Source organism: Lobosporangium transversale (assembly GCF_002105155.1).
Source record: "Lobosporangium transversale strain NRRL 3116 chromosome Unknown BCR41scaffold_19, whole genome shotgun sequence".
NCBI classification, from domain to species: Eukaryota; Fungi; Mortierellomycota; class Mortierellomycetes; order Mortierellales; family Mortierellaceae; genus Lobosporangium; species Lobosporangium transversale.
The window spans coordinates 698,053-724,793 of NW_019028997.1; the positions used below are offsets into that span (position 1 = coordinate 698,053).

The following is a 26,741-nucleotide window of genomic DNA, read 5'->3' on the forward strand; positions in this document are numbered from 1 at the left end:
TAATTTTTTCAAGTCAGTCAGAGCCAACAGTGCAGCGCCAAAAAAAGGAAAAAAAAAAAAAAAAAAAAAAAAAAGGGAGTTAAGGAAAATGAGAGAACCCGAGATGCTAACCAAGGCAAACTGGGGGTGTTGGTCCTGAAACAGGCACCAACGGAGTGAAGAGGATGCTATTAAGAGTAGGGGGGGAGGGGGGAGGTGAATGAAAGAAAAAGAAAAAGTGGGAAGGAGATGAAAGTGATGAATCAAAGATGTGAGATTCAAAAAATAAAAAAAAAATAAGCGATGAGAGAGTGTATGTTTGTGAGAGTTAAAGAAAGCAATAAGCCTCCGAAGGAGAAGAAAAGAGTCAGGCGAAAGAGAGAGAGAGAGAGAGAGAGAGAGAGAGAGAGAGAGAGAGAGAGAGACGAAAAGACGTGCAAATTCACAATCAAGTTCAATCATTTTGACAACAGGACAGGTCAATCAACAATCAACAATAAAAACTATAATTTACATTGACACATTAATATTTTAGCCACTTGGACAGCATCGAAAAAAAACGATCAGACATCCCATCAATGTCGTGGTCATCCAAATGGTTTACACATGTTTACTATCCCATCACAAAGTGAAAAGATAGGTCAAAAACGAGCAAAGTCAAACCGCATCAGAATAATAGCCACAGCCATTTTTGTATTAGTGAACCATTCTTGATTACGCTAATCAAATAAAAAGAACAAACAAATATAAAAACCATTGTTTCAGGAACGTTGCTTTGTTTTATAAGAAGAAACTACTCAGTCTTATATAATGTAATCATTGTTCATTGTTCATTGTTCATTGTTCATTGTTCATACTCATGTTTCTATTGCAGGGAAAGCTGGGTGGAAACATCAAAATGCGTAAGAAACTTTTTTCTTTGTATTGTATAGAAAAGCAGACCTATGCACATGCATACGTATCTGTGTATACTTGCCCCATTCATTCTCTTCTTTTTTCCTTTTGCTATACTCTCAGTTATACAAAAGATGTAAAAAGCACTTTTTTTCTTATCATCTTTCTTTTCTTTTTTTGCTCTACAAGTCGGTGAGGGTGCTCAAAAGAATGCTCAATCTTAATGGATCTAAAGTGAATTACAACTCATCAAAAAATAAAAAAAAGAGGGCTGGGTCTTCTCAGTAATTGCCAGCAAATGATATCCCTTTTTTTTTTTTTTGTATATTTAGTTTGAGACGCCTACCTGCGGCGGGAGAAGCGCGGAGTAAACGCTTCAGGGAATACATGTTCATGTACATGTACACAGGACAGGGTGTCTTACAGACTGACGTTAACAAAATACAAAGTTGGCGGTAATTCAGTAAATATAAATTATAAACGTACATGTACACAGGGACATAGACTATTATATATAATAGTATATATATTATGATTATATATAATAAATATATACATATTATATATATTACATATAATATTTTATAAATATAATAAATATGATAGATATGGAGATATGGAGATAGATGTATACACCGTGCTTCATATAAATATACGTTATGATAAACCTAAAAAATAATCCACATGCGCCTCATACAAATAATAAAGATGCACATGCACTCAATTTGATCTGAACAAAAGTGGACTCATTTAAACCTGCAGGATTGATTCTGATTTTGATTTTTTTGATTATGATTTTTTGATTTTGATTTGGTTGAAATACAACAATAAAAAAGAAGAAGAAAAAAAGTGGGTTTCCGTGGACTATTTATGCGTTTTTTTTCTTTTTTTTTTGTCCTCACTCAATAATATAGATATACTACACTTTGGTATCGCGAGGGATTTATTTGATGCAGAACCCTTGATGAGTTAAAAAAAAAAAAAAAAAAAAAAAAAAAAAAGACTCTAGTACTTGAGGAAACAAAATGCTGAAGTATCTATATACATGTACAAATTTCTTTATTTCATGTGTATGTTTGTGTAATGTGAGTGCTACACGCATGTGTTTTCATGCTGCATGCTGTGTAAATTTTTGTCCGCCAGTAAAAAAAATCGCGCCCCCCTCCGACTCACAATTAAACAAAAAAAAGGGGACCGCAAAGCCCCGAGAATGAAGAAAGGGGGTTAGGAAGGGGACATGCAAATTAATCTTTGTTTGTGCGTTCATTGTTTATAAAAAAAAACGCGAAAAGGGGGGTGAGGGGAGGAAGCACCAAAAAAAGAAATGCCTCACTCTTTTTTTTTTTTTGCACTCTGTCTCACTTGAGACGTTTTTTCTTTGCCACATGCGCCCAAATGGCCATGATGTCAGGAGAAAACAAACAAACAAACATGACAAACATTGCTCTTTGTAGCCCTAATCTAGAGCAGTATCTTGGACTCTCCTCTCTCCTCCTCATCTCCTCGAGGTATCCCTGGACTTGAACGAACCACAGAGCTCTGTACATGCTTTACATGAACCCGTTTGTATCAGATATCTCATTAATTAATTACATTGCTGTTGCTTATGGTCTTGTAGTTTCTAGACCACGTGAGAACTCATGCCATCCAATCGATAAACACCCAACCTTTTTTTTAATTGGTGGCGCAAGGCATATTGATATCCTTTCTCACTTTGTTGACTGTCTCTCTCCCATGCTTATCATGTCGTTCATGTTGACAAATGCGTGATTACGGCAGCAGACTACTGTCTCATTAACATATTTGTGGCAAAGACATTACATAAATTGATTATCCAGCTCTCTCCCCTTAACAACCCAACCGAAAGAGCAGCGTCACCAAGCTTACCACACGTGATCATGTTTTTTTTTTTTTTTTTGAGCATTTGCATTTGTCAACCTTTTTTGATTTGATTTGCTCTCTCTTTCTCTCTCAATCCACATTCACTCTTCTGACATCAAAAACACATCATGGCCGAAGTTCCTACTTTCAAACTTGTCCTTAGTAAGTATACATGTTTATTCACTCTATTTTCATGGAGGACCAGTCATTACTCAACAATGACGGCGACATGATTCATTTTGATCTAACTTTTTTTTTATATTCTTCAACTCTTAAATCTCTATCAACCAATTTTAGTTGGAGATGGTGGTACGGGAAAGACCACTTTCGTCAAGCGCCATTTGACTGGTGAATTCGAGAAGAAGTATATTGGTAAAGACCTTTTTTCTTTTATCTCTTTTTCTACCATATTTTATATATGTATATATTCATGCATATATGGAGGAAACTCTTCAAGAGAACAGAAGAAAAAAACGGATTGGCGGGAACTGTCGACTGAACTATAGATACGCCATCGATTCTTGTCAGCATATGCGATATGCAATATGCGATACTTTTATTTTATTTTTCATTACTTTCTTTTTTTTTTTTTTTGCCTTCACCACTTAATCCGTGGTGGATTTGAAATGGGATTTTTTAATTTTTTTGGCTCAACATTTTTTCTTTCTTTCTTTTCCACCGCGCCACCCTGCAATGAACCACAACACATACGGTATTCCATCTCTTTCTGGAGTTCCGAAAGATTCAGAGCCTTTTTTTTTGTGGAGCTTTATTTTGCGCACTGAACTATCTTGATTCAGAAGATAAGGTTAAAAAAAAATAATAGTAATAGTAATAATAGCAGTTACTGAGGCTCCTTTGGAAGTATTCAAGAGCAGCAAACAACATACGATAGGATACAACAATGGAGATCAGATCACACGAACGATATGGCGTAGCATGCAACACCCTATTGATTTTTTTTTTTTTTTAAAAAAAAAGAAAAAAAAGGCCTTTTCTCCTCTCGAGTGGCAATGCAAATTGTGGCAAAAATATTAACTTTTTTTTTTTTTCTTTTTCACTTTTATTTCCATTATGTCATAGCCACTTTGGGTGTTGAAGTCCATCCCTTGAGCTTCTCCACCAACTTTGGTAACATCGTCTTCAACACTTGGGATACTGGCAAGTATTTCTTTTTCCTTTTTTATTTTTTTCCCTCCTTCCAGATCGGTTTTTTGGAGCAATAATGTCCAAATCGAACTTTAAAAAATTAACCAGCTCCAGAAAATCATCTACAAACATCATCTCTTAACTAAAATTAATAGCTGGTCAGGAGAAGTTCGGTGGTCTCCGTGATGGTTACTAGTAAGTTACTTTTCTCATGTTCAAAGATCCAGCGGAAGTCGAACCTGGAGTTTGTAACCAAAAGTTCTCCCCCTATCCCAACAACTACTCTTTTTTTTTTTTTTTTTGCAAGACGCTAATCAAAATTATTGCTCCGCTTTTTTTACTTGAAACATCATCATGACAGCATCAATGGACAATGCGGTATCATCATGTTTGATTTGACTTCCAGAATCACCTACAGGAGCGTTCCCAATTGGCATCGTGATCTTGTTCGTGTTTGCGAGAACATCCCTATTGTCCTCTGTGGAAACAAGGTCGACATCAAGGAACGTAAGGTCAAGCCCAAATCTATTGATTTCCATCGCAAAAAGTCTCTTCAGTACTACGATATCTCAGCCAAGAGCAACTACAACTTTGAGAAGCCTTTCCTCTGGTTGGCTCGTAAGCTCTCAGGAAATCCCGGATTGGAGTTTGTTGCTTCCCCTGCCTTGGCTCCTGCTGAGGTCAGCATCGATGCTGCTCTTATGCAACAGTACAAGCAAGAACTGGATACTGCTGCTCAGATGCCCCTTCCTGAGGAAGATGATGACCTGTAAAAAAAAATACTTTTTGTATCCCCAACTTTGTTTAGGACCTTCTATTGATTCCTTAGTATACATTTTACATTAGTCGTTCTAAGTCCCTCCTTTTTTTCCGCCAACAACTATTCTCCCTTCCCTACATCCAGCCTTAGTTATAGTCAAATAAAAGAGAAAAAAAAAAAAAAAAAAAAAAAAAAAATTACATATAAATCAGACTTTAGACTTTCTAATTTCTTTTTCCTTTATTTCTGAGTTTTTTTTAGAGGAAGGTGGGTGAGGGTATCAAAGAGGTGATAAGATGTCTTTGGCCTGTGTTGACAGAGAGTTTATGTTATCACTGTTAGTGTTGCTTGTATATTGTTTTTCCTTCTCTTGTTCTCGTTCTCGCTTATTATCCTTCTCCAATTCGTTGACGAGGGCCACAAGGGCTGCACGGTTGACAGGATTAGAAGATCTTAAAGATCGTTTCCTGACAGAACTCTGATTACTACTACTAGTGCTTGGCGTTCGACGTGTTGAACGGGACGTTGTCGTTGTTGGACTGCCTGGTGTCTCGTCAGTTCCATTTTTGTTAACCACAGGAGCAAATGATAGTTTGGTAGGGGTAGGGGGTGTGAGGGTGGTGCTAATAGCGGTGGTAGTGCTGGTAGTGTTGATAGGACCATTATTATCAGTACCATTCAAAGTACCATGAGCAGGACCATTAGCAATGCTAGTGCTAGTGCTTGTGCCCATACCACTTCCACTTGTACTGCCACTGCCACTGCCAGTAGCAAACATAGTAGCAGTTGCAGTCGTGGTCGTGGTTGTGGTCTTGGCTTTGGTTGTTGCAGCCGAGAAAATAAAGGCTTGTTGAAGCTCAATGGCCGAGGTATGGTATTCCTTATTTCGACGTCTTCCACCACTTCCACGAATGCTTGTCCATCTTCGAGTCCCATGACCAGTCCAAAAGTTGGATGATTCCTTGTTTGAACTAGAATGACCACTTTTGCTACTACTAATATCGTTGTTGTTGCTATCACTATCGCTGTCATTGTCACCAAAGCCAAGTGTTGCAGTCAAGTTGTATACACGTCTCGCAATCTGAAGTGGTCCTCGGACTGCACCTAATAACTCATCCACAAGGGATTCACCCATCATGGACCATCTCTGAGCAGAGTAATATGGTTGATTCACTCGAAGGGTCTTTGAATAAGCAGTAGTGCTGCCAGAAACAGGTGATGTAGGTGACCGTGCATGATTATTATAAGATGAAGAAGAGGAAGAAGGAGTACGACGTGGATGTCTCGAAGAAGGCGATCGAATGGATCCTTGACCTGTGGATGCAGATGAAGTAGAGGGCTTTGTGTCTGATACTGCCCCTGCTGCTGTTATAGTTGTAGTTGTAGACGATGGCGTTTGAAATGTCTCTTCACTTAACGCAGTTCGCCCTTTGGTTTTGGTCCCAGTCTTCAGTCCTCCAACCTTCCGATGACTATTGTGAAGGGAAGAAGTTGATGTCGAGAAGGATGAGCTCAAGGCCTCACGAAGACTACTCGAAGAGACGGACGAGCCCGATAAGGAGGAAGCATGGTAGCTATAATTGCTCTCCACTTGGTTTTGCACCTGGGCAATTGACTCTGGTGTCTCCAATTTCTTTGAATGCTCCGGTGATGGGAAAAAGGACAGGACGCCTGCGGGGACTGTGATGAGTCCTTGTTGAACCATCACCGTCGTCTCCACTGTATCAGCTCCAGCAGCGTTGTGTTGATGATGATGATAAGCATCTAATACATTTGCATAACCGGTCCTGTGTCCTTCATCCAGATCATCCGCCTCATAGATGTGATGTTGAGTTCCAAATGTCATAAAGTCACTTTGCATTGGAGGTAACTGTGATTGTGAGGAAAATGATGATGGTTGTTGCTTTCCACCGGTATCCTCTTCCTCAGTAACCGTGTGGTTAAGTCGATTAGTGATAATGGCTGATAGATTACCACCCGCAGGTTCCGTAGTAGTGGTGGAAGTGATAGCGGTATCCACAGAGCCTCGCCTTGAACCAATATTGGAAGATGATGGCGACGACGCTGGTGATGAAGACGTTGTTGCTGTTGTGGTTGCCGACATTGTTGATGCTGTTGCGGCTGATAGACTCAACTTCCGTGCTGTCGCATAGTGTCTTAGATCCATCGTTCGATGACGCTGGTGAACTGGATTTGTACGCATCTCTTGTCCTTGTCCTTGATGGCCTGCCAGGGCTTTGCGATGTTGTTGCTCCTGCGTGACTAAATCCATCTCCTTAAAGCGTGCTGCGAGAGCTTCATGTGTCATCGAGGGAGGCACTACAACTGTGTTTGGCAAGTTCTCCGATACAGCTGTTGCTGCCATCGATGGTGATGATGATGATGAGGAGGTTGATGAGGTTGAAGATGATAGTGGCCCTGCTTGCTTGGTTCCAGCGCCGATGAAATCAGTGGCGCTTCTACGAGGATGAAGTAATGTTTGCGATGAGACAGGTGCAGCCCTAAGGCTGTTATCCAAAGTAAGGGATGTAGAAGTCATCGTTGGAGATGACATCGGTGGTGCTGCTATCGACTTGGGATCTACCCAAGTCCCAACACGCGGTGAACCAGTGCCAATGTTTATGCCTGTTTTGACAGCAGGAGCTGTTGCTGCGTTTCCAGAGAGAGTTGAATCTACAGCTGAGTTTCTGTCATGGATGCTGTTGTTATTATTCCTGGCGTATTCATTTCCAAAGTCATCTCTTGATGTTTGAGAGTTCATGACAGATCCAGACCGAGAATGATAATGCTGTGAGGATGGCTGTCGAATACGCTGAGGTAAGGTCACTGTTTGGTTGGCCTCATCTACCAGGACTCCCTCTTGCTTTGTTACTGTGCATTCCTCAAAAGGGATGTAGAGGTACTTGCGAGTATGGATCGAATCATTAGTCCACAATTTGTTGGATTTTTTAAGTACAGAGAGCTATGATTACAAATAAAAAAAAAAAAAAAAAAAAAAAAAAAAAAAGTCAATAAGAATAACGTAATACCACTCCTGAATCGACGCAAAGCAATATAATCCAATATATTTATACCTGAATACCATAGTAAAGCGCAATCCCAACAAGCGTGTCTGTGGGAGTAATCTGATGAATGATCACACGTTTCCCAACACTTCCTGTCGTATTTTTGCCATTCACGAGACCTGAATGTCCTTCTTTTTTACCCTCTCTTTTATACGCCCAGCCTCTATTGCCATCTGCCTTGGAGGTATTTCTCCTCCTTCTAGTACTCTGTTCCAAAGGAGGGACATCCTTGCCATTGGTTTGATTAGGGTAATGCGCCTGTCGGGTATCCACACTCATACTCATACTACGGTCCTTATTATTTTGAGTCACTATCGTATTCAAATCTCGATACCTTTCATCCTCCAAGGTTTCGGGTTCTACTGTATAGTCCATCAAGAGCGGGTGAGAGCCACTCCACACTAGTCCTCCTCCTCCTACTCCATCTGCCATATCAGTAGCCCTCTGATCTGATGATTTCGACGGCCTAATAGTAGAATAAGATGAAGACGAGCCTTCCGACACTAGGGTTGAAGAAGAAGGACACTCTGACAGCTGAGATAATCGATGTAGTGATTGTCGCTGTTGTTGTTGGATTGATGTGTCCGCGGATGATTTCCGCCTACTTTTGCCTACATTAGATGTATGGGTTAGAATGGACGAATGTGTTGTTGCAGAACCTGATGATGATGAAGTTGGGTTTTGATTTGATAGAATATCTGATTCTTCACTAGAGTTGATAGAGTGGATGGTATTTACAGGCTTGGCTTCCTCCAATGGGCCTAAATCTGAGAGATGCTCTAAAGGCTTGTGCAGTCTTGATTGGACGGGTGAAGATTGTGTACGTGCTCTAGTGATGGGTCGCCGTATAGGCTGAGATGGTTGTGCAAGGAGCTGTTGTTGTTGTTGTTGTTGTTGTTGTTGTTGTTCTGGGTAATGGCTGCTGTAGCCGCTGCCTATTGGATCCTCCTGAACTGCACTCTGCGGTGTGGCAGAGCCGCTTTTAAAGTCCAAAGTCTTTGTTTCGGGTGATATAGTCGATATTGAAGCAAGATCGGGCAGAGATATAGTACAGTCGGATGTAGTAGGGTTAGTGGTAGGAGTAGCAGTGGCGGTCATTGGAGTCACTGAAGTAGTACATGTACTTGTCTTGAGATCAGCATTGGAAGGATTATTATCCGAGAGGTGATCGTCATCCATTGATCCATGAAAACTTTGTTTGGTTTGATAGTTGTCCTCTTTCTCCTCTTTCTCCTCATTCTCCCCCCTCTTTTGAGAACTGGAAGGAGGCAGTACACCGGAGAGAGTACTATTGTCACTGACGTGTTTGTCATCGTGATCATTATCATTACTGTGCTTTTGATTATGATTACTCGTGTTCTTGACTACCCCGTTCGCCTGACCTTTCCGACTGGGGGTGTCTCTCTCTTCTTGTGTAACCGTCCCCTGGTTTTCGCGCGGACCAGCTTCAGTGTCAAGAGGATATGCCTGTTCTGTTCTTTGATCTTCCCCTGCATTAGAATCGTCACCATCCCTTTCTCTGTTCTCGTCGTCACTGCGGATTGGCTGATCTTCCTCAGCATGACTGACATTTAGGGGATGCTCACTACTAGTGCCAGTAAGCTTCGTCTTCTGTCCCTGTTGTTGCTGTTGTTTCGATTGTGTCATATTTAGGGAGAGAGGATCGGCAAAAGAAGAGGAATTGGTGGAATTGGGGTTGGATGTGGATATGGATAAAGAAAGAGGTGAGCCTGAACTAGAGTTGTTGCGCTTGATTTTTTGACTTGCTTCCTCTGTTCTCTCTTTACTATTTAGTGGACTTTTAATTCTATCAGTCCTTTGACCTAAAGCATCACCATGGGCTCCACTTTGTAAAGGATCGTCTAGGATTGGCATTGAATTATCATGGCTTTTGATGTTGTTGGTAGTGCTGCTATTCCAGACGAGAGCATGGATATTTTTTAAGGCTGATGGAGCTGTCTCCAATCGCTGCTGCTGCTCTAATATATTCATGGCTGTGGGGAGAAAAGAGTATGGAATGAAAGATAATAATAACAACAATAACAAAAGAAATAAAGGACAAAAAAAAGGGGGGGAACAATGGGAGAAAGAGAAGGAGAATTGGCTTTGTAGTTATTTCTATGTTCTCAAGTGGGATGGGTTGTGATGGTGTGAGGTTCCTGTCTGGTGCAGAACGAGAACTTGAGAGGAAATGAGTCAATGTGAAAGCGAAAGAGCGAAAGAAGAAACTCGAGTGAATTAAGAAAGGAAGGAAAAAAAAAAAAGACAACAATTATTCAGTGAAATAGTTTTGAATGAGAGTGAAAAGAAATGGATGAGAAGGGCATAAAAAAAGCAATGAAGCAATGCCATGCTTTGCAATGGACAAGTTGACAAGGGTTCGTTTTAAGGACTTCTACTTTTGGAAGCTGCAATCAATCCATTGGCTCCAAAATGGCACACACCACACCACACCACACCACACATGTAGTCTTTTGTCTACATGCTGTCATCGTTACCCGTCCTCTGTAACCGTTCGCCTCCATGTACTCACCCCTTTTTATTCTTTCTTTTTTTTACCCCTATGCCATTTTTTTACTTTCCTTCAACCCCTCTTCTTCATGTCATATGGTACATACTTCTTTCTGTCTCTCCTTGTTCAGTAACAATATTCCATGAGAGTAGATGCATATTTGGGAATCTGGCCGATTCATAAGATTGTCTGGACTGTGTTTAGTTTAGTTTAGTTTAGTTTCCAAACTTTTTTCTTTATTCAATAAAATATAATACAAAACAAAAAATAAAATAAAATAAAATAAAAAAGAGAGGGGCAAAGTTTGCAGAAAAGCATGGACAATCCCAACCCATTGAAGGGTATTCTATTACAACAATAAATCCTTTTAAAGCTTGGCAGCAGGAGGAGCACCAGGTTGTGGCTCAGTGATGAATTTAACACCCTTGGTAACATTGCCCTTCAACTCATTAATCGCAATCTTCACCAACGCCTGTTCCTCAGTTGAGAGCTCTGGGAGGGCCAAGACTTTGGCCACACCATCAGGACCCAACTCCACATCCTGTGCAAAGTAATCCAGTCCGGTGAATCGCTGGTTCCACTCTGATCCAGGATTACCGGGCAGATGCACAAAGGTTGACTCGACCACTCCTCGTTTTCCTCGGACAGAGGCCTCCAACAACGACAATGTGAAACGAGCTCCTGCATAGGCCATAGAAAGTGTAGCAGATCCAGCCCCGTCCTTTGCCTTCACGACCTCATCCCCTCCAAACTGGATACGGTGTGTCAACGTCTTGATTTCCTCTGGTGTGAATGAGATGGATTGGTTATGAGGCTGTTGATTGATCTTTGATAGGATAGGGACGATCGTTGCACCACTGTGTCCGCCCACGACCGTGATCCGGTTGGCAATCTCATGAGGCTCAAACTGAGGTTTCACCTCGTGCACGAACCGTGAAGAACGCACCACGTCCAATGTGGTCACTCCAAAGACTCTATAAAAAAAAATTTTTATAACATATTTTAATCATCACATGAAGAAAAAAAAAAAAAAAGAAAGAAAGAAACATGACGCGCAGTGTTTGAAGGAAAAAAAAAAAAAAAAAAAAAAAAAAAAAAGGTTTTCTTTATGAGTCTCCTTTACCTTCGAGGATCAAATACGTTAGCCTTCTTGAGAACTTCGCAGACAATAGGGACTGTTGAGTTAACGGGATTCGAAATCACGAGAATAAAGGCCTTGGGGCAATGCTCTGCGCATGCTTGTGCAAGATCTCGTACAATACTGGCATTCACCTGATATTATATAAAATAAAAAAACAAAGAAAGTAAATTTTCTCATCACATAAAGATTCAGCGATCAAGTAAAAAAAAAAAAAAAAAAAAAAAAAAAAAGAGCTTTATTACCTTGAACAGATCATCGCGGGTCATGCCTGGTCGACGAGGCACACCTGCAGGAATAACAACGGTATGAGCGCCTTGAAGAGCCTCTGCCAATGCTCCTGCACCCACGTGTCCAGTCACTTTAGAGGCAGTGTTGATATGTGAGAGATCCGCTGCAACACCGATAGCATTCACAATATCGTACAATGCCAGGTGTGAAATAAGATCCGATTGCTTCAACAACAATGACAAAGGCTGACCAATACCTCCAGCAGCACCACAAACCACGACTATAGATAGATAGACATTAAAAGGGAAAAAAGAATACATTTTTTTTATTTCATGTTGTTAGATCTAGTGTTTATAGTGACAATTTTGTATTGTAGCATGAGTACTTGCTGCTACTGTTGTTGTTACCTTTGACCATGTTGTTTATATCTTTAAGCCGATGTGAAGGATAAAAAAGATTGAGTGGGATTAGAATGGGAGTTGAAAGTGAAAGATGAAAGAGAAGAGAAGAGAAGAGAAGAGAAGGAGGAAAAAAAAAAAAAGACGGAACGCAATTTATTTCACCGAATGTTTTGATGTAATCTGTCCCCCAATCAAGTTGTTCGTGTACAGTTCATGTTACTTGACACGAAGAAATAAGAGCATTGCAAACATTCACGGAAAGAAAACAGAGTGAAAAGAGGGGAAATATGATGATGTGCATGTATACCCACGTTGCAGTACATGCATCGACATCTTCATCTCCATCTAACATCTTCGGCTGCCAAGGGAACCCGTTTAATTTTCTTCTATTTTATGTTGACAAAACATGGTCCCCATGGCATTTTACTTCTTTACATGTACATTTTATTTGTTTTGTTTTGTTTGTAATGTTCATTTTGACGCGTTTGCTTTCGTTCCTCTCTTCACATGAAACTCAAACAAATAAAAAAAAGGACATTCTTCTTGGGGAAGAAAGAAGGATGGATTCGAACCACTTTGTACATGTACTTTGTATAGTATAATACATACATATTTATATACATTTGCTTCATCTGAGCCGGACCCTTCTTCCTTTCCTCCGGATTATTTTTATTTGAGTTCTTCCCTTCACCTTCGCGGGTTCTCCACATCGCTCGGGTATATTGTATACCACTGATAAACCTTAGTTTTCTCTCTCATGGCAAAATATTTATTCGTTTAAGCACATGTATAAATGTATTTTATACTTTGTCTACTACATTTGTACAAATGCATAACATTATATACCCATCATTCCCCGACTATCCACTGCGTTCAACTGCTTTTTTTTTTTTTTTTTTTTTTTTTTTTTTCAGACACACACAGGTTCATTGGCAAGTTAATATTATGAGACAAACATGTACCGCACATATTAGATGATCGTATTGGTTTTAGTATACAGTGTCCAGTGTAGCAAGCCTTCCCAATATTTTGAGCCATACAGATGCCATGTAAAATCAAGTTGAATATTCTATTATCCTGTTTGCAATGCTGGCATGAGCGCACCATCATGGTATTATTGACTTTATTCATTATACACGTTTCCCTAATCCTAGCTTGAAGTCCTTGAAAAGAACAATGAATTGTGGTAATCCAAAGAATATGTTCCCATTTTCGATATTTGAAATAGATCTTGAATAAGTATGATGCCCTTCATACTGCATTCAACTATCCGTTCTAGCCGCTTGCCGTATATTTTCTCGCTTCATTAGATCGGTGGTGCATGGTTCAAAATAGGATGAGAAAAAAATTAGTACATGTATGTACATGTGTATGCTCCCTAAGATAACCTGCAAATATTCGCTCTTTTCGAAGACCAAGAGAAAGGCCAGCTGAATTTAACCCAAAATCACGCGACAACAAAGTACGCGCCGATCAGGCACCACGGTCCATCACCAAGGCTCTCCCTTGCCATTAACAGGAGATCCTTGGCTATGAGAAAAGAGCAAGAGTGCTCGCTTTCTTTGCTGAGCTAGGGCATCAAGCGAAGACTCCTATGAGCTCCCCCAAAGCTAGTAGCTTCACCTCAGTCTCTCCTTAGAAAGACTGAGTTACCTTTCACGAAACTGATCCCCCATGGACTGACCAAGGGAGTGCGGGAGCCCCGTCATTCCTATAACGCGCATTACTACGTTGGGCAATTAAGCAGAACAACATAGATCGATCGTGAAACATACCTTTGAGAGAGGCTGATGATGACATAAGACAATGACGCGTTTTGAAAGAACGCCTCTTCTATTTGAAATTCTAATGTTATACAACACCACGACACGACAAATGCAATTGCAAGTATAGAGTGATAAGAAAAAGGATGCCCAGCGTCACCAACCATGGGTTCCATCTGGGGTACTTACCTTGAGCCCAAAGCGCTCCATAGCTCAGAGGACTCTACGATGAGACATTGCCATCTAGACATGTAGAACAGTGCTCATCACAGAATTTAAAAAAAAGAAATAAACGGTAGATGGTGGAACGTGATTGCAAGTAGAGGGTGATAAGAAAAAGGATACCCATCGTCACCAATCATGGGTGCCGTCTGGGGTACTTACCTTGAGCCCAAAGCGCACCATAGCTCAGAGGACTCTACGATGAGACATTGCCATCTAGACATGTAGAACAGCGCTCATCACAGAATTTAAAAAAAAGAAATAAACGGTAGATGGTGGAACGCGATTGCAAGTAGAGGGTGATAAGAAAAAGGATACCCATCGTCACCAATCATGGGTGCCGTCTGGGGTACTTACCTTGAGCCCAAAGCGCACCATAGCTCAGAGGACTCTACATGTAGAGCAGCGCTCATCACAGAATTTAGAAAACAGATGTTGTTGTAATATTCACAAGTTACAAGAGGACATTATCATAGGGCAGTAGTCACACTAGGATTTTTGACACTTTTTGGCTCGTGACCTAAATTTCTTCCATATTTGCATGTTCTTCCTCTAGAAGTACGGTCGTATAAAGTGATGCAACCAGATTGATAAGAAATAAGCATCGTCTGTATATGAATAGCATAATAGAGCATATCCATGTTGGATGCTTGTTTATAAATATAGAGTGAATAAACTTCTTCGAACTATGTGTCGCAACTCTTTTTGGATTTTTTTGATTTGAGTGTCGAAAAGATCGAAATCTGCTGGAGTCTTTAACTGTAGCAGGCTTGCTATACCGTTACAAACACGAAGGCATTCACCAATACAAGGTGAGGTTGGAGCAATGGTAAAAACTGTGGTTTCCTCAAGTGAAAGTGAGTGAATGGTGTAGATGAATGTGCACATGAAAAAAAAAAAAAAAAAAAAAAAAAAAAAAGGTCATTCTGTATGCCGTGCTTTTGAAAGAAGGGGCATGCAAATGTAGAATTAATCAAAAGCATGGCTTTGGATGACCCCGTCTCTTTCAAGCATTCACACATTTTTAATATATTCTTTCAGTGCAATACAGCAATTACAACTATTTCTTTTTTTTTACACTACGAGAGGAACTCCTTCAAAATGACAACAGAACTTCCAATCTTTTCCGGCGATTACGACGTCAATATGCTTTCCAACCTTCCCATCAATGATTACTTTAAAAACAACCACCCTAGTGCCTGGCATCCTATCCATTATGCCAATAATTCCGATGTATATGAATATGTAGGGTTTGAACATGGACTCATCACAATTGGGAAACAACTTTCCTCCCCCTGCGTGTTTGCTCGAAGGTGGCTAAAGTATCTGTCCACAAAAAGCGGAAAAATTCTCAAAGAGCAAGCGGAGGGTCTCTTCGAACTAAAATTGGCAGCTATAAAGAATCAAATCACATTCTCAAACGTTCAGGCAAAATTTTCAACCAAAACGTTTGCTTCACCATCTGCTGAACAGGTACGATAACATCAATAATAAGTGCTACTCTATTCTACGTTGGTGGCACTCGACGTATTATTATTATTATTTTTGGAGATTTTGTGGAAGCTGAAATTTGTATCAATTTTGAACGTGAGTCGTAGTTTGACGATGCTTAATATGTTCCTGAACCCATCTCTTACGCATAGAATGATCCTGTACAACCTAAGACATTAGCATTATCAAGCTCTTCCTCTCAGGTAAGAATTACATTTGGTATAATATTCTGGTTATCAGATGTGTACGCTATCGATGATTTGAGTTAACATATCGACCTCGATTATTTTAACCTAACCAAGCCAAAAACAGAAACATCTGGTATGCTACCACAGTTCTATTTGTCTTGTATATTTGCTATCGTTATTATTATTATTAATCGAAGAAATTACAAATATTTCACACACATCAATGTCTAAAGTTACCATTACTGGAAAGCGAAAGTGGCAAGGAGACATTGAGGATCCGCAGCCCCGATCAATGACATCAACTACTATGCCAAATCCATTTTTGTCCGAAGACGATGCTTGGCAGGATTTCGCGTACTTTACATCGTTCGGCCAGGCGTCAACCTGGACACATGTTGCTGACGGTCCTGATGCCATAGACTATCTGTCCTTGTTTAAGGAATACCGAACAGCTCAGAAAACATCACTGGCGCTTGATATGGTCGCAGACGTTTCCACTAGTGGCTCGGAGTCCGGAACGTTTACGGAGTGGATCAGAAAGAAATATGGGTATGCAGGCTTGAGGAATGTACGATATAGAGCCCCTACCTCGACGGCCATCAAGGACATATGGCCTACGTTCGAAACGGTGATGGAGCGCATCTTTGCCCCTGACGTCGTATCGTATGATGATGTTTGTCGTTCTGTTGCCAAAGAGCCTGATCAGCTCGATCCACTCGTGACATACTGCAGTGCTGTACTGAGGTCATAGTAAGTCCTATCCTCGCATTTATAGCGTGCTAGGATCAGTGTTATTCTGAGCCTTATTGATCTAGGTGCCTACCAGTCTATCAGACTAATCATCTATCCTTATATTCAATAGTATGCATCATTTTACCTTCAGCAGCACTGTAAGGAAAGACATCAATGAGCGGGAGGCGTTCGTGGATTTCACTTGGTGCTTCATTCGTTCAGCTCTGACCATCGCGAAGATACCATCACGGATGTTGGAGGTGCAGATGGATGGTAGCAAGGATCGAAAGGTGGAGACCAAGCATAAGGGGACACGGCAGAATACTCCAAGGAGGGCGGATGGGGTAGGATTGTATAATGACAATCAGATCTACGTAGCGGAAGCTGGGCAGGTCTATGGTGCCACCTTGGAGAAGAAGGAGGAAGATGCTTGGAAGGTCAAGCGTGCCATGCGGGATTCATGGGTGTCCCAGTTGCGTCGCATCTGTGAAACGCACAGGCCAACGTCACCATTGGTGGTGTTTGGGTCAACATCACATTTGCATACGACCAAATTTTACGCCATGGATTTCGTCGGATGCTTCCGCGTCTCCGTTCTGTCATCAATGGTGGTCCCACTGAGCAGCGATGATTTCGCAGACAAGATGAAGGCATGTATGTTGACGTGCCTCAACTTCGTCCGTATACTCTTGGCCGAAATCGAGAGCCGCAAGAAGGCCACTTTTATGTTCGATCAGGAGGAGAAAGAGGAGCTTCTTGAGCTTGTTGCCAGCATTCCTGCAACCAGCACGACGCCCATCAAGAAGGATGAGAAGTAATTCTTTACTAGATTCTGCGATTTCCTTTCCTTGTATTAAAAAATCACTTTGTACAGTAGTTGTCATCAAACAACAAATGGCGAATGACGTCCCTTGGTTGCAGCAGTGCATGAGCAAGTTCAAGCTAAGCTAAAGCTAAGCACACGACCTTTATCACAACCCAGCCATGAGCCTAATGTCCAACTCTCTCCCGCCTCTCTTTAAGGTCCATGAACGCTGACTCTGACTCTTGATTCGTTGACTGGAATGTCTCCGGCCTGTAATAGTGTTCGATGCATGTCCTGAGTATCGACCAGAGGTCTAGTCTTCAAAGCGGATAGAAATCTTTTCTTTTTCATTTCTTTTTTTTTTTTTTTTTTTTTTTTTTTTCTTACACATTTCGCTTGATAAGGGCCAGCAAAGGATAAGGTATTACATAAGGCCACCAAATGGGATCCATTACACCATATTCTGTATATTGTATACCATACATATACCATATATATGGTGGAAGTGGTATGGCCAGGACCCTGAAAAGTTAATTTTTCAGCAGGACAATGCAAGTGTTCATACGAGTAGGATGGTTAAAGAGTTCTTTATTAAGTCACACATTACCACTTTGGAGTGGCCTCCAAATTCTCCTGACCTCAACCCTATCGAGAATGTATGGGCCTACATGGATCATCGGCTCAAGGGATATGAGAAGGTACCAAAGGATCTGGATGAACTATGGGAAAGACTACAGGATATCTGGACATCTGTTCCACCTGACTTCCTTGATGAGCTATATGAAAGTATGCCACGAAGGGTAGAGGAGCTACATCGCAAGAAAGGAGGTCGTACACATTACTGAAGAACAGAAAAAAAAAACAAATAAAGCAAAGCTGCTGTTTTTCTTCAAATGTCATTCAATGAGATGCCAATAATTGGCATTCATCTAAATTTTCAATTAGCAACAGGAGCTCATTGACATTGTAGTAGGAGTGACATTGTCGATGGTCGAACTCGCTACGTAAGTTTCATTAGCGACAAGCAAGATCAAATTGGAGAAAGGAATGAGAATGTCGAAATTCCTAATTCATTGAATGACTTTTGATGACCACTGTATATATCATCATGTCAATATAATTCTGTGCAAAATAATAATACACATATTAACACATCTCGCCTCGCTTTTTTTTTTTTTTTTTTTTTTTGGAGTAAGTAATAACCAGCCGCTGTAGTGCATGTAACATGTACAAAAGTCCATATCTGTTTGAATATTCATCCTATAACTGCCTAGTCATATTTTTAAAATAGTAACAGTAATAATAACAACATTAATAACAACAATAAAAACAATAACAATAATAATTATACCCAAGTTCAAGGATAAGAAAAGAAAGAGTGAAAGCAATTCATGGTCAAATGATTTTCATGGTCGAAAGCAAAAGCCGAAACCCGAGATTGCTTGACATCTTATAGCACAGGTATCATCTGGGCCTTTCCAGTAAACCAATATCACTCCAGACATCCAGGTTGAAGTCCGAGGCTAGCATCCAGCGCGATATGGATGGGCAACACGGTCCTCCAATGGAGTTAAGGAGCTCAAACATAAGCTCCTGTATTCTGTAAGATATCGAGAGATGCACAAGCAGGGCTCAGGAATACAGAAATGGGCACAGCACCAATTATATACTCTTACCAAGCTTTTCCAATATGACTTTTGCCGATTGAGGATGAACGCGCTCCATGGCAATCATAACTGAAGCTGGCTGAAAGTCATGGGCTGGGACGTGAAATGTTATTCCAAAGAACTTCCTTTGATTACCGCTTGTCCAACTATCCACTGTGATTGCGCCTTGAACTTTATGTTAAGTAAAGTAGCTCTTGGTCTGCACCCACAAATTTGTTATATTCAAATCCATCATTGATTGGATAGCGTCTGTGCTTGAAACTGCATATAATGACTCAAGTTGCAAACATATTGCCTTGAAAGGATCCCAGTCAATTAAATTGAAAGAAGTTCAAGCAATTCATAGAGCGTGTACCATGTCTCCGATGCTCCATGACTGGTGCGTAGGTTATGTCGGCGCTACTCCAAAGCTTTAGCTTCAGCCCCAAGCAGGGTTGAGCATGGGTTGTCAAAAGGCAAGGACAGGCTAAATCTTGTGACGAGACCTTCAATTCCTCTTACACCTGGGTCGAAGAGCCACTAAGAACGAAGCTCGGAGAAGAACAAGTGATTAATAGAGTTTTATAATATGGCGAAGCTGACACTGTCAAACAACCCTTATCACACTCGCCAAAAAAAAAAAAAAAAAAAAAAAAGATAGAGATTGAAGATTTTATTTCGCTCAAAGATTCGGACGACTGACATGAACAGCATTCACCCACTCACTGGTCCAAAACGCAAAATTTCCCATACAGCAGTATAAAAAGTACAATAGTAATAACAACAAACCTCTCCAACAGTGGGCTTCCGTCGCTGAATCTACTCATGGTGGCCACATGAAACCTGGAAATATAAATGAAATTCATTTAGGAACCATTTTCAAAGCATAAGACTGAGAATTATCAAGCTCATCTAGAGCAAAAGGCGCGCTGAGCGTGCACCAGAAGAAAAAAAGAAATAAGGCGATGTTGAATATGTTACCTGAGTTATTTCCTACAAAAATGTATGTGGTTTCGTCAAGATGCAGTGTGGAAAGCCTTCTTTTCGAATGGAGGGGGATTCTGTTGTAAATATATCGGGCCTTCCCTTCACCTCTGGAGAAGGATGCTTTATAGAGCGTGGCTTTATCGATATCAATTTGCTTAAAATTCATTTCCTTGATTTTAGCCTTGAGGTCAGACACAGTAGCATTCCACTCAATCTCGACTTGACACTCGCAGAAAAACGCGAATCCCGGTCTAATGCAGGTAAACTTCAAGTTGCTGCCGGCATTGAGAGTACTGCCTAATGGACGCTGTACAACTATATATATAGTATTGTCGAAATACAATGTAGAAAGTCTTGTTCTTGGATGGAGGGGCATACTGTCCTTAATATCATCCGGTCTGATGAACGAATATCCATCATCATTGAGGAGCAATACTCTCCAGAGCATGAGTTTAATAGCAGGAATGTCATCGAACTCGGGAGCATTACTTTTTTCGATTTTATTCTTGAGGTTAAACACATTAGCAGTCGGCTCAATTACGACTTCGAAGGCATCAAAAGTGGGGTTCCCGTCTACAAGGCAGAAAATTTTCATTATGTTTTGTCGGTTGGATGGGTGAATGTGTCAGAAGATAAAGAAAGGGCGTGGGAGTGGTTGGCGATTATGTGATTTACGAACAGGAGGCAACAAATATCACCTGTGCATTTTTTGGGATCAAACTTACAAAGCGTTGCCGTACTTTGCAAGCAGGGGAACATGCCAATAACAGAAGGCTTTTATTCTATACACTTGCTTTTTTTTTTTTTTTCTTGTTTGACGAGAGAGGAGGTCTAAAAAACACGCCTGGTTTGAGCGCAAAATAAGCTCTATCAGAACAAGATATCGATGATACACGCATAAAGTATTTACATATTGTCAGGTTAGCTGACTTCTCTTTTACAACGAAGCTCGGATCTAGTTTAATTCAAGGCTAAAAGAATACCTGCTTACGCATTTTAGGTATTTATCTCACTTCAACCGCCATTCTTTGGTCATGGTCCTCTTCCTCTTTTGTTGCCTTTGAGGTTGCTCAGGAACAAATTATATTCCTGAAGTAGTCAGGACGCTGCCGCAATCGTCTTCTTGAGGTTGGTGGCATGCATGGTATGATACTGTCACTAAGTTGAACAATATTCCTATCTTTGGTAATATAGTGGAGACCCAATCTAGGAGGCACAGCCATATACTGTGTAGCGTTCCATTTTACCCCTCAAGATCTTTGATGGTTAAAACAAAACAAAACATAAAAAAAAAAAGTACATGTACAATTGAAGAGATTGTGATGGATGGCAAACATTATCGGGGGTTCGTTTGAAAACTGTTTAGAATGGATGTTTACAGTTATGCATGTACTTTGAAACGCATACGTGAGATCGGCAATCGGCAACCACAGCTGTAACAACAGTGGCTAGTTTTGCAACCCTGAAGATGGGATGTGTGTGTGCTGCACAGTTACGAATTCCTGCATTTTCATGTGCAATTGTCCTTTTTTCTCTGATATACAGGACATGTGTTCCAGAACCAGGCATTGTGTTTATATAAATATATATATATATATATATTTCTTGTAATATATACAATATACTTATTATATAAGTAACCATACATATTTGATTCCTTTTTGCATTGAAGGTTAAGGTTATTCTTTCATGCTCAAAGTGAGATGGGTTATACATGCCTATGTATGGCAATCATTCTTTCTTTTGTTTCGGCCAAGTGGAGATCTGGCCGAAGTGAACAATGCAATAAAGCTGATCAGGGCAGAAAACACCGATACACTTTGGCTGTTCTGCCTCTTTTTTTTTTTTTTTTTTTTTTTTCTTCATTCTTCTTGTGGGATGTTAAACAAAAAGAAAAGAAAAAAAAAACTAACCAGCCACAAGCCCCCCTTTTTTCCTTTATAAACTTTGTACATCATGCGCCCAACTGTTTTTAGTTTAGCCAATCCTGGTTGTACACCAGTCGAGCAAGAGACTAAAACACAAATTGGTTTTTTGTTTGCTTGATCAGGAAAGCAATTAGAGTTCTTGGATTGATAATGATCATGTCTCTTTCCCTTTTCAACAAAAGAGGAACAATAGAAGGAAAAAATAAGGGCGGATAGAATTCCTCTTTTCCTCTTCCTTTCTTCCTTTCTTGTTCCTGTGTAAGGACCAAGTGGAGACAGACAAGCGAGATTGGAGAAGCTAGAACAAAAAAAAAAAGGCCTGTAGCAATGGACATGTGCTCGTCGGTTATTGTTTTTGTTTTTGTTGTTTTCTCCCTATTGCCACGTTATTGATTCATAAACAATGATGCTTTTGTATTTGGCATGGTGTACATTTACACTTTTTTTTTTTTTTTTTTGTTTTTGGCATGTGCAGTCTGCCGGAGAATATTTTAAATCAAAACGAGTTGTTTGTTGTTGTTTTGTCTTCTTAGTCCCCATCAAACACCATCATCGCAAAAAAAAAAAAAAAAAAAAGTGAGCCAACAGACACGAACACATGGCTGGTGATTATTAAGAGCATTTTTGATATAAATGTAGATTTTGCCTAATGAAGTCTTTCTAATGACCTTGGCCAAGACAGAGAGACCAGCTTACAACAGTCTGGGGAAGAGGGGTAATGGGCTATGGTTCGACGGCAGTGTCATTATAAACTGTTGTCTTAGTATGAAAATAGACGATGTAAACGACGAGTAATAAGGCTGAACATGGGCGGCGACCTGAACCAAAAGAAAAGAGAAAAAAAAACTTTGCAGCTCTTGAAGGTTTATTTCCGCTCCAATCCAATCTCAAGATGTTGTGATGGCGATATTTGACGCGAACCAATAGGACCACCAAGATTCTTTTTCATTATTAAAATAACATACTCAATCACCTCTATTCAATTCCTCCATCCCTCTTTCACGTTCCTCCTCCATCTCTTCCACATATAAATAGGTTTACTTTCTTTATCTTTTCTTCCGCTCTCTTTTCTCCTCACTTTTCGCCTTTCAATCCGTTCTTTCTCTCGTTCGTGTTCTACGCATTTCTCAACTTTTGCTTTTTTTCTTCTTCATAGTTTTTTTTTTTTTCTTCTTTTTAAATATCTTTTATATTCTTATTTTTCATATTCATTTCTACTTTTCTTTTATACGTGTCGTCAAAATGTCATCCATTATTGCTTAAACGCTATACCTCCTGCGCGCGAAATTAACTCTCAACATCAGTCAAATAATCATAACAACAACTAACAAGTGCTTTTTGGTATCGAATCGAATCAAAAATAACGAAAACATCACTCAACTTTATCTCATCAATAACAACCAACCTCCAATCTCAACCAACAAAAATGGCTTTCTTCTGCCTCTCAACTCCTCGTGCTCAGAACAACAGAAACAGATACACCCAACCGAAGACCTCATTCGATAGACATAGACCAACCAAACGACCGTCTTAAAAAAAACGCAGCCCTTTCACTTTATTCATTGACTTTTTCTTTTTTTTTTTTTTTTTTTCCTCATTTTCTATTGAACAAATCATTCAAAACGTTCCATTATCAAAGCCCCTCTCTCTTCTATTCCAATTCCTTGTTTTTGATAATTTCATTTCAAAACTATACTTCTACAAAAAAAAAAAAAGGAAAAGAAACAAAGTATGAATACATCAATCATGAATATCGTCGCCAACAGCAACAGCCAATCCGGCGCCGCTGCGTTTGGAGCAGCTGAGCGCCTGCTCAAGTCCGCAGATGCTCTTAATTTTGCATTAACTGGTTCAGGTACGATAGGAACCAAAAAAAAAAAAAAAAAAAAAAAAAATTGTGTGCTTTGTTTGTTTGAATGAATGAGCCTCAGCAAAAACAAACAACCAATGTTATATACTCATTTGACTGTTGTTGTGGATGACTCGAGTGTGTCAGCTGACCAGACCCTGACACATTCTGGTCATCTCGCGTGGATTGTTCGGAGTGTGAATTCAAAACCTTTTTATGTCATTTATTAAAACTGTATTTCTTCACTTTTTTTTTCTTTGAACTATTGCCTCCATTTTTTTTTTTTTTTTTAAAAATAATTTACCATAAACAGACAAGAAGAACACGGAATACTCTCGACAAGATTTGCTTGGGTTTAGCAGTTTGGATCTTGTCGCTGATTCGACCGAACTCACCACTTCTTTGTTTGACGATTGGCTTTCCGGTGATCTGCAGCAAGCTGGCTTTAGCGGCGACGATTCTTCGTCCGACTCGGACTCTAGCTGCCATAGCCATAGCCCTGTTCTCTCCCTCAAAAGTGATTCGCCTGCTCTCGGATTTGATTCCATTACCTCGGACGCAGACTTGATTCACTCGCCTACATTTGGATCGACTATGGGTTTCTTCCCCGATATCAACCTCACTGCCAGTCGCTTGTTCGCAAACCTCAACGATGGTACTAATATTGACACGAACTCGCCCCTTAATGCCTCCGCCAACAACCATGTCGTTGCTACGACAGCCACAGATGCAAGCAATATTAACAGTGCAGCAACTACATCATCCCCCATGATGCCTTTGACCCCCGAGGCTGTTCGACAAGCCGCTATTGCGCTCAACATCCCATGGAGCAAAGCGTTGGAAGAAGCTGTGTTGGCACAGTCATTGTTGGCATCTCTCCCTATGACTTTGCCCATTATGACAACGCCCCTTAGACAGTCCACGACGCCGTCACAACCAACGACGCCCCCTCAGTCCAATGCCACTGTTACTTCCATTGCCAACATGGTGCCTAAACAAGGCGCTAGTATTAATGTCGCTCACGACAGTACCATGGATATATCCCCTCCATGCACGCCTGTGATGTCCACAATCTCAAGCCTGTCTCCCCTGTATACCCAACCTATGGGGAGCCCTTCATCCTCTTCCTTGGCCAGTCCCTTGTCACCGACGATGACAATGGCGACTACGAGCCCAAAGTCATCAGCACCGTCTACTCCGAGGCTATCTATTTTGAGTAGCACACAGACTCGTTTGCCTATTGGCAATAGCAACACCACGATCCAGGCAACGACCTACAAGAGTACTTACAGGACTGCATCGCTTTTCAAGCGAAATCGTGAGTTGGAGCAACCCCCATCGGTTTTGGATGGCAAGGACCTTTCAGAGCTGGATGAGGTGGCATTGAAGCGAGCCAAGAACACGGATGCAGCCCGTCGATCTCGTCACAAGAAGTTGGTTCGGATGGAAAGTCTTGAGCAACGTGTTGCAGAATTGGAGGTTGAGAACTCGATGTTCGAGTCAAAGTTGAATGAAGTGGAATTGGAACGGTCCTTGTTGGCGGATAAGGATCAGATGCAACAGGCTCGTATCCAGGAGCTTGAGCAAATGCTTGCATCTATGCGGGAAAAACAGTATTAAAAAAAAAAAAAAAAAAAAAAAAACATAAGGTCATTAGAACTCTCCTTTCTTTCTCATTTCATTCCTATTAGCATTGATCATTATACATGTAGTCTATTTTGCATAAAAGTAAAAGATAAAAAAGACAAAAAAGTATACATATACATACACACTCCCCCTTCACGAAGAACGAGATGTTGAGTATTTGTCAAGTTTTTCTATAAATCTTAAACTATGATTGGCTAAGAACACATTTCAATAGCTCTACCCTATTATCTTTCACCATCATCGACACACGTACGTGAAGAATCTCTTGACATTCTCAATTGACACATTTGTCTAAAAAGGAAATTCTAGCCACCTCATTTGACCCACAAGTCATATCAACTACACCATGGAAGACCAGCTATGCAATCAAACAAAACGAGTGGTCACCTCATTCTGTCTTTAAATGTAGGTGAGATATCCTCCATCATGCTACTAAGCTAATAATATATACTAACATACGATAGTGGCACAGAGTTCACAGGTGAAAATCATTAAACCGACTAACATAGTGGACTTTTTCAGGCGCCTTTGCAATGGTGCCAAAATATTGTCATAATGGCAACGCACTAGGCCGTGGAAGTGATGTCTTACTGACCACTTCAATCTTCCTGTACTTCGAAAGGAGAGCTCACCCAGCATCCACCCCAGAGGTGGGGAAAACTTCTTTTTTGTTTTATTTTTTTTTTAAAAAAAAAAAAAAAAAAAAAAAAAAAAAGTAGAAGAGACCTTGCTTTTTGATCCTTTGATATCAGGTCTTCCTACAAAAGCTGAATTCAGTAAGGATTAGGCTGTGCATCCGTGGTTAGGGAGGAAAGCTGGCTTTGACTATCGCAAGACAGATAGTTTCGTTGCCAGAGGAAGTGAAGTAATAGAACTAAGCACATCACTCAATCCTAAATGATGCAAAAGACAACCTTTTGGGAAGCAAATTCTACTCATTACACAACACTACATGTCACATTACAATTTTCGACAGACATAGATGGCCACCCCATTCAATTCTACAGCGCCGTCTTCTTAGTTGATGGTTTAAATTGCTTCATCTCATACTTTGATACAGCTATTGATTTATTGGAAATTTGTCTACTTTAAGCGATTATTTTCATTATTGAGATGGAATCTTTATAAGAACAAGGTCAAGGTCTCTTTTTCTTAATAGCTTTCTTGAGGTCGCGAATAGTTTGATTGGAATCAATGGTATCGATTATGGCTTCGGCAATATATAAAGCTTCGGTTCAGTTGGCTCAGGAAACTCGCTGTTCTCGAGTCTTGCTTGGAGTCATTGCTCGGCAGCACCACGTATAGTCGAAGAACGGGAGACAGGACAGGACGTTCAGTTAGTTCAGGAGACTAGTTGCTCTTGGGGCTTGTGGAGGTAAGATTGGTCATTGCTCGGCAGCACCGCGTATCGAAAGACGGTATGACAAAAGTAAAAAAGCGATTCACACCCGTGACCCATCCTAGGCATTGTCA

General features: G+C 40.5%; 7 protein-coding genes across 7 annotated transcripts; 3 read left to right on the forward strand and 4 right to left on the reverse strand.

Annotated features, from left to right (window-relative positions):
• The first annotated feature begins 2,817 nt into the window (after nucleotides 1-2,817).
• Nucleotides 2,818-4,841, forward strand: BCR41DRAFT_354097 (ras family-domain-containing protein). The gene is made up of 5 exons (XM_022024254.1): nucleotides 2,818-2,916; nucleotides 3,052-3,126; nucleotides 3,838-3,915; nucleotides 4,059-4,098; nucleotides 4,265-4,841. The coding sequence occupies exons 1-5, from the start codon at nucleotides 2,883-2,885 to the stop codon at nucleotides 4,674-4,676; spliced, it is 639 nt and encodes a 212-aa protein (XP_021881323.1). The 5' UTR covers nucleotides 2,818-2,882; the 3' UTR covers nucleotides 4,677-4,841.
• A 60-nt stretch (nucleotides 4,842-4,901) lies between these two features.
• BCR41DRAFT_422333 (hypothetical protein) lies at nucleotides 4,902-9,995 on the reverse strand. The gene is made up of 2 exons (XM_022030142.1): nucleotides 7,738-9,995; nucleotides 4,902-7,625 (listed from the first exon to the last, which is right to left on the reverse strand). The coding sequence occupies exons 1-2, from the start codon at nucleotides 9,718-9,720 to the stop codon at nucleotides 4,944-4,946; spliced, it is 4,665 nt and encodes a 1,554-aa protein (XP_021881324.1). The 5' UTR covers nucleotides 9,721-9,995; the 3' UTR covers nucleotides 4,902-4,943.
• Nucleotides 9,996-10,474: 479 nt separating this feature from the next.
• On the reverse strand, nucleotides 10,475-12,115 carry BCR41DRAFT_386674 (malate dehydrogenase). Its single transcript, XM_022027819.1, has 4 exons — nucleotides 12,017-12,115; nucleotides 11,624-11,889; nucleotides 11,364-11,512; nucleotides 10,475-11,214 (listed from the first exon to the last, which is right to left on the reverse strand). The coding sequence occupies exons 1-4, from the start codon at nucleotides 12,024-12,026 to the stop codon at nucleotides 10,608-10,610; spliced, it is 1,032 nt and encodes a 343-aa protein (XP_021881325.1). The 5' UTR covers nucleotides 12,027-12,115; the 3' UTR covers nucleotides 10,475-10,607.
• A 1,037-nt stretch (nucleotides 12,116-13,152) lies between these two features.
• On the reverse strand, nucleotides 13,153-14,408 carry BCR41DRAFT_422335 (hypothetical protein; the record flags this gene model as incomplete). The annotated part of the gene is made up of 6 exons (XM_022030143.1): nucleotides 13,153-13,540; nucleotides 13,664-13,689; nucleotides 13,786-13,855; nucleotides 13,963-14,016; nucleotides 14,158-14,211; nucleotides 14,353-14,408. 6 exons carry the CDS (start codon nucleotides 14,406-14,408, stop codon nucleotides 13,501-13,503), a joined length of 300 nt encoding a protein of 99 aa, XP_021881326.1. The 3' UTR covers nucleotides 13,153-13,500.
• A 607-nt stretch (nucleotides 14,409-15,015) lies between these two features.
• Nucleotides 15,016-17,292, forward strand: BCR41DRAFT_354103 (hypothetical protein). Its single transcript, XM_022024255.1, has 5 exons — nucleotides 15,016-15,468; nucleotides 15,639-15,705; nucleotides 15,908-16,424; nucleotides 16,537-17,243; nucleotides 17,267-17,292. The coding sequence occupies exons 1-4, from the start codon at nucleotides 15,097-15,099 to the stop codon at nucleotides 17,222-17,224; spliced, it is 1,644 nt and encodes a 547-aa protein (XP_021881327.1). The 5' UTR covers nucleotides 15,016-15,096; the 3' UTR covers nucleotides 17,225-17,243; nucleotides 17,267-17,292.
• A 2,369-nt stretch (nucleotides 17,293-19,661) lies between these two features.
• BCR41DRAFT_354106 (hypothetical protein) lies at nucleotides 19,662-20,014 on the reverse strand. The gene is made up of 2 exons (XM_022024256.1): nucleotides 19,839-20,014; nucleotides 19,662-19,700 (listed from the first exon to the last, which is right to left on the reverse strand). The coding sequence occupies exons 1-2, from the start codon at nucleotides 20,008-20,010 to the stop codon at nucleotides 19,681-19,683; spliced, it is 192 nt and encodes a 63-aa protein (XP_021881328.1). The 5' UTR covers nucleotides 20,011-20,014; the 3' UTR covers nucleotides 19,662-19,680.
• A 3,892-nt stretch (nucleotides 20,015-23,906) lies between these two features.
• BCR41DRAFT_66133 (hypothetical protein) lies at nucleotides 23,907-25,381 on the forward strand. The gene has a single exon (XM_022030969.1). The coding sequence runs from the start codon at nucleotides 24,216-24,218 to the stop codon at nucleotides 25,239-25,241; it is 1,026 nt and encodes a 341-aa protein (XP_021881329.1). The 5' UTR covers nucleotides 23,907-24,215; the 3' UTR covers nucleotides 25,242-25,381.
• The last annotated feature ends 1,360 nt before the right edge of the window (nucleotides 25,382-26,741 follow it).

Bases quoted from the DNA above. Each gene is read 5' to 3' on its own strand.
- BCR41DRAFT_386674 (XM_022027819.1), bottom strand. The intron at 11,513-11,623 runs GTAATAAAGCTC...ATATAATATCAG, and splicing joins CCCGCGATGATCTGTTCAAG to GTGAATGCCAGTATTGTACG. The intron at 11,215-11,363 runs GTAAAGGAGACT...TTTTTTTTATAG, and splicing joins AACGTATTTGATCCTCGAAG to AGTCTTTGGAGTGACCACAT.
- BCR41DRAFT_354106 (XM_022024256.1), bottom strand. From the start codon at position 20,010: ATGAATTTTAAGCAAATTGATATCGATAAAGCCACGCTCTATAAAGCA. The intron at 19,701-19,838 runs GTAACATATTCA...TTATATTTCCAG, and splicing joins TTTTGTAGGAAATAACTCAG to GTTTCATGTGGCCACCATGA.
- BCR41DRAFT_354103 (XM_022024255.1), top strand. From the start codon at position 15,097: ATGACAACAGAACTTCCAATCTTTTCCGGCGATTACGACGTCAATATG. The intron at 15,706-15,907 runs GTATAATATTCT...CAATGTCTAAAG, and splicing joins TCAGGTAAGAATTACATTTG to TTACCATTACTGGAAAGCGA. The intron at 16,425-16,536 runs GTAAGTCCTATC...TATATTCAATAG, and splicing joins AGTGCTGTACTGAGGTCATA to TATGCATCATTTTACCTTCA.
- BCR41DRAFT_66133 (XM_022030969.1), top strand. From the start codon at position 24,216: ATGGGTTTCTTCCCCGATATCAACCTCACTGCCAGTCGCTTGTTCGCA.
- BCR41DRAFT_354097 (XM_022024254.1), top strand. From the start codon at position 2,883: ATGGCCGAAGTTCCTACTTTCAAACTTGTCCTTA. The intron at 2,917-3,051 runs GTAAGTATACAT...AACCAATTTTAG, and splicing joins TACTTTCAAACTTGTCCTTA to TTGGAGATGGTGGTACGGGA. The intron at 3,127-3,837 runs GTAAAGACCTTT...ATTATGTCATAG, and splicing joins ATTCGAGAAGAAGTATATTG to CCACTTTGGGTGTTGAAGTC.
- BCR41DRAFT_422333 (XM_022030142.1), bottom strand. From the start codon at position 9,720: ATGAATATATTAGAGCAGCAGCAGCGATTGGAGACAGCTCCATCAGCC. The intron at 7,626-7,737 runs GTATAAATATAT...TTGTAATCATAG, and splicing joins CGCTTTACTATGGTATTCAG to CTCTCTGTACTTAAAAAATC.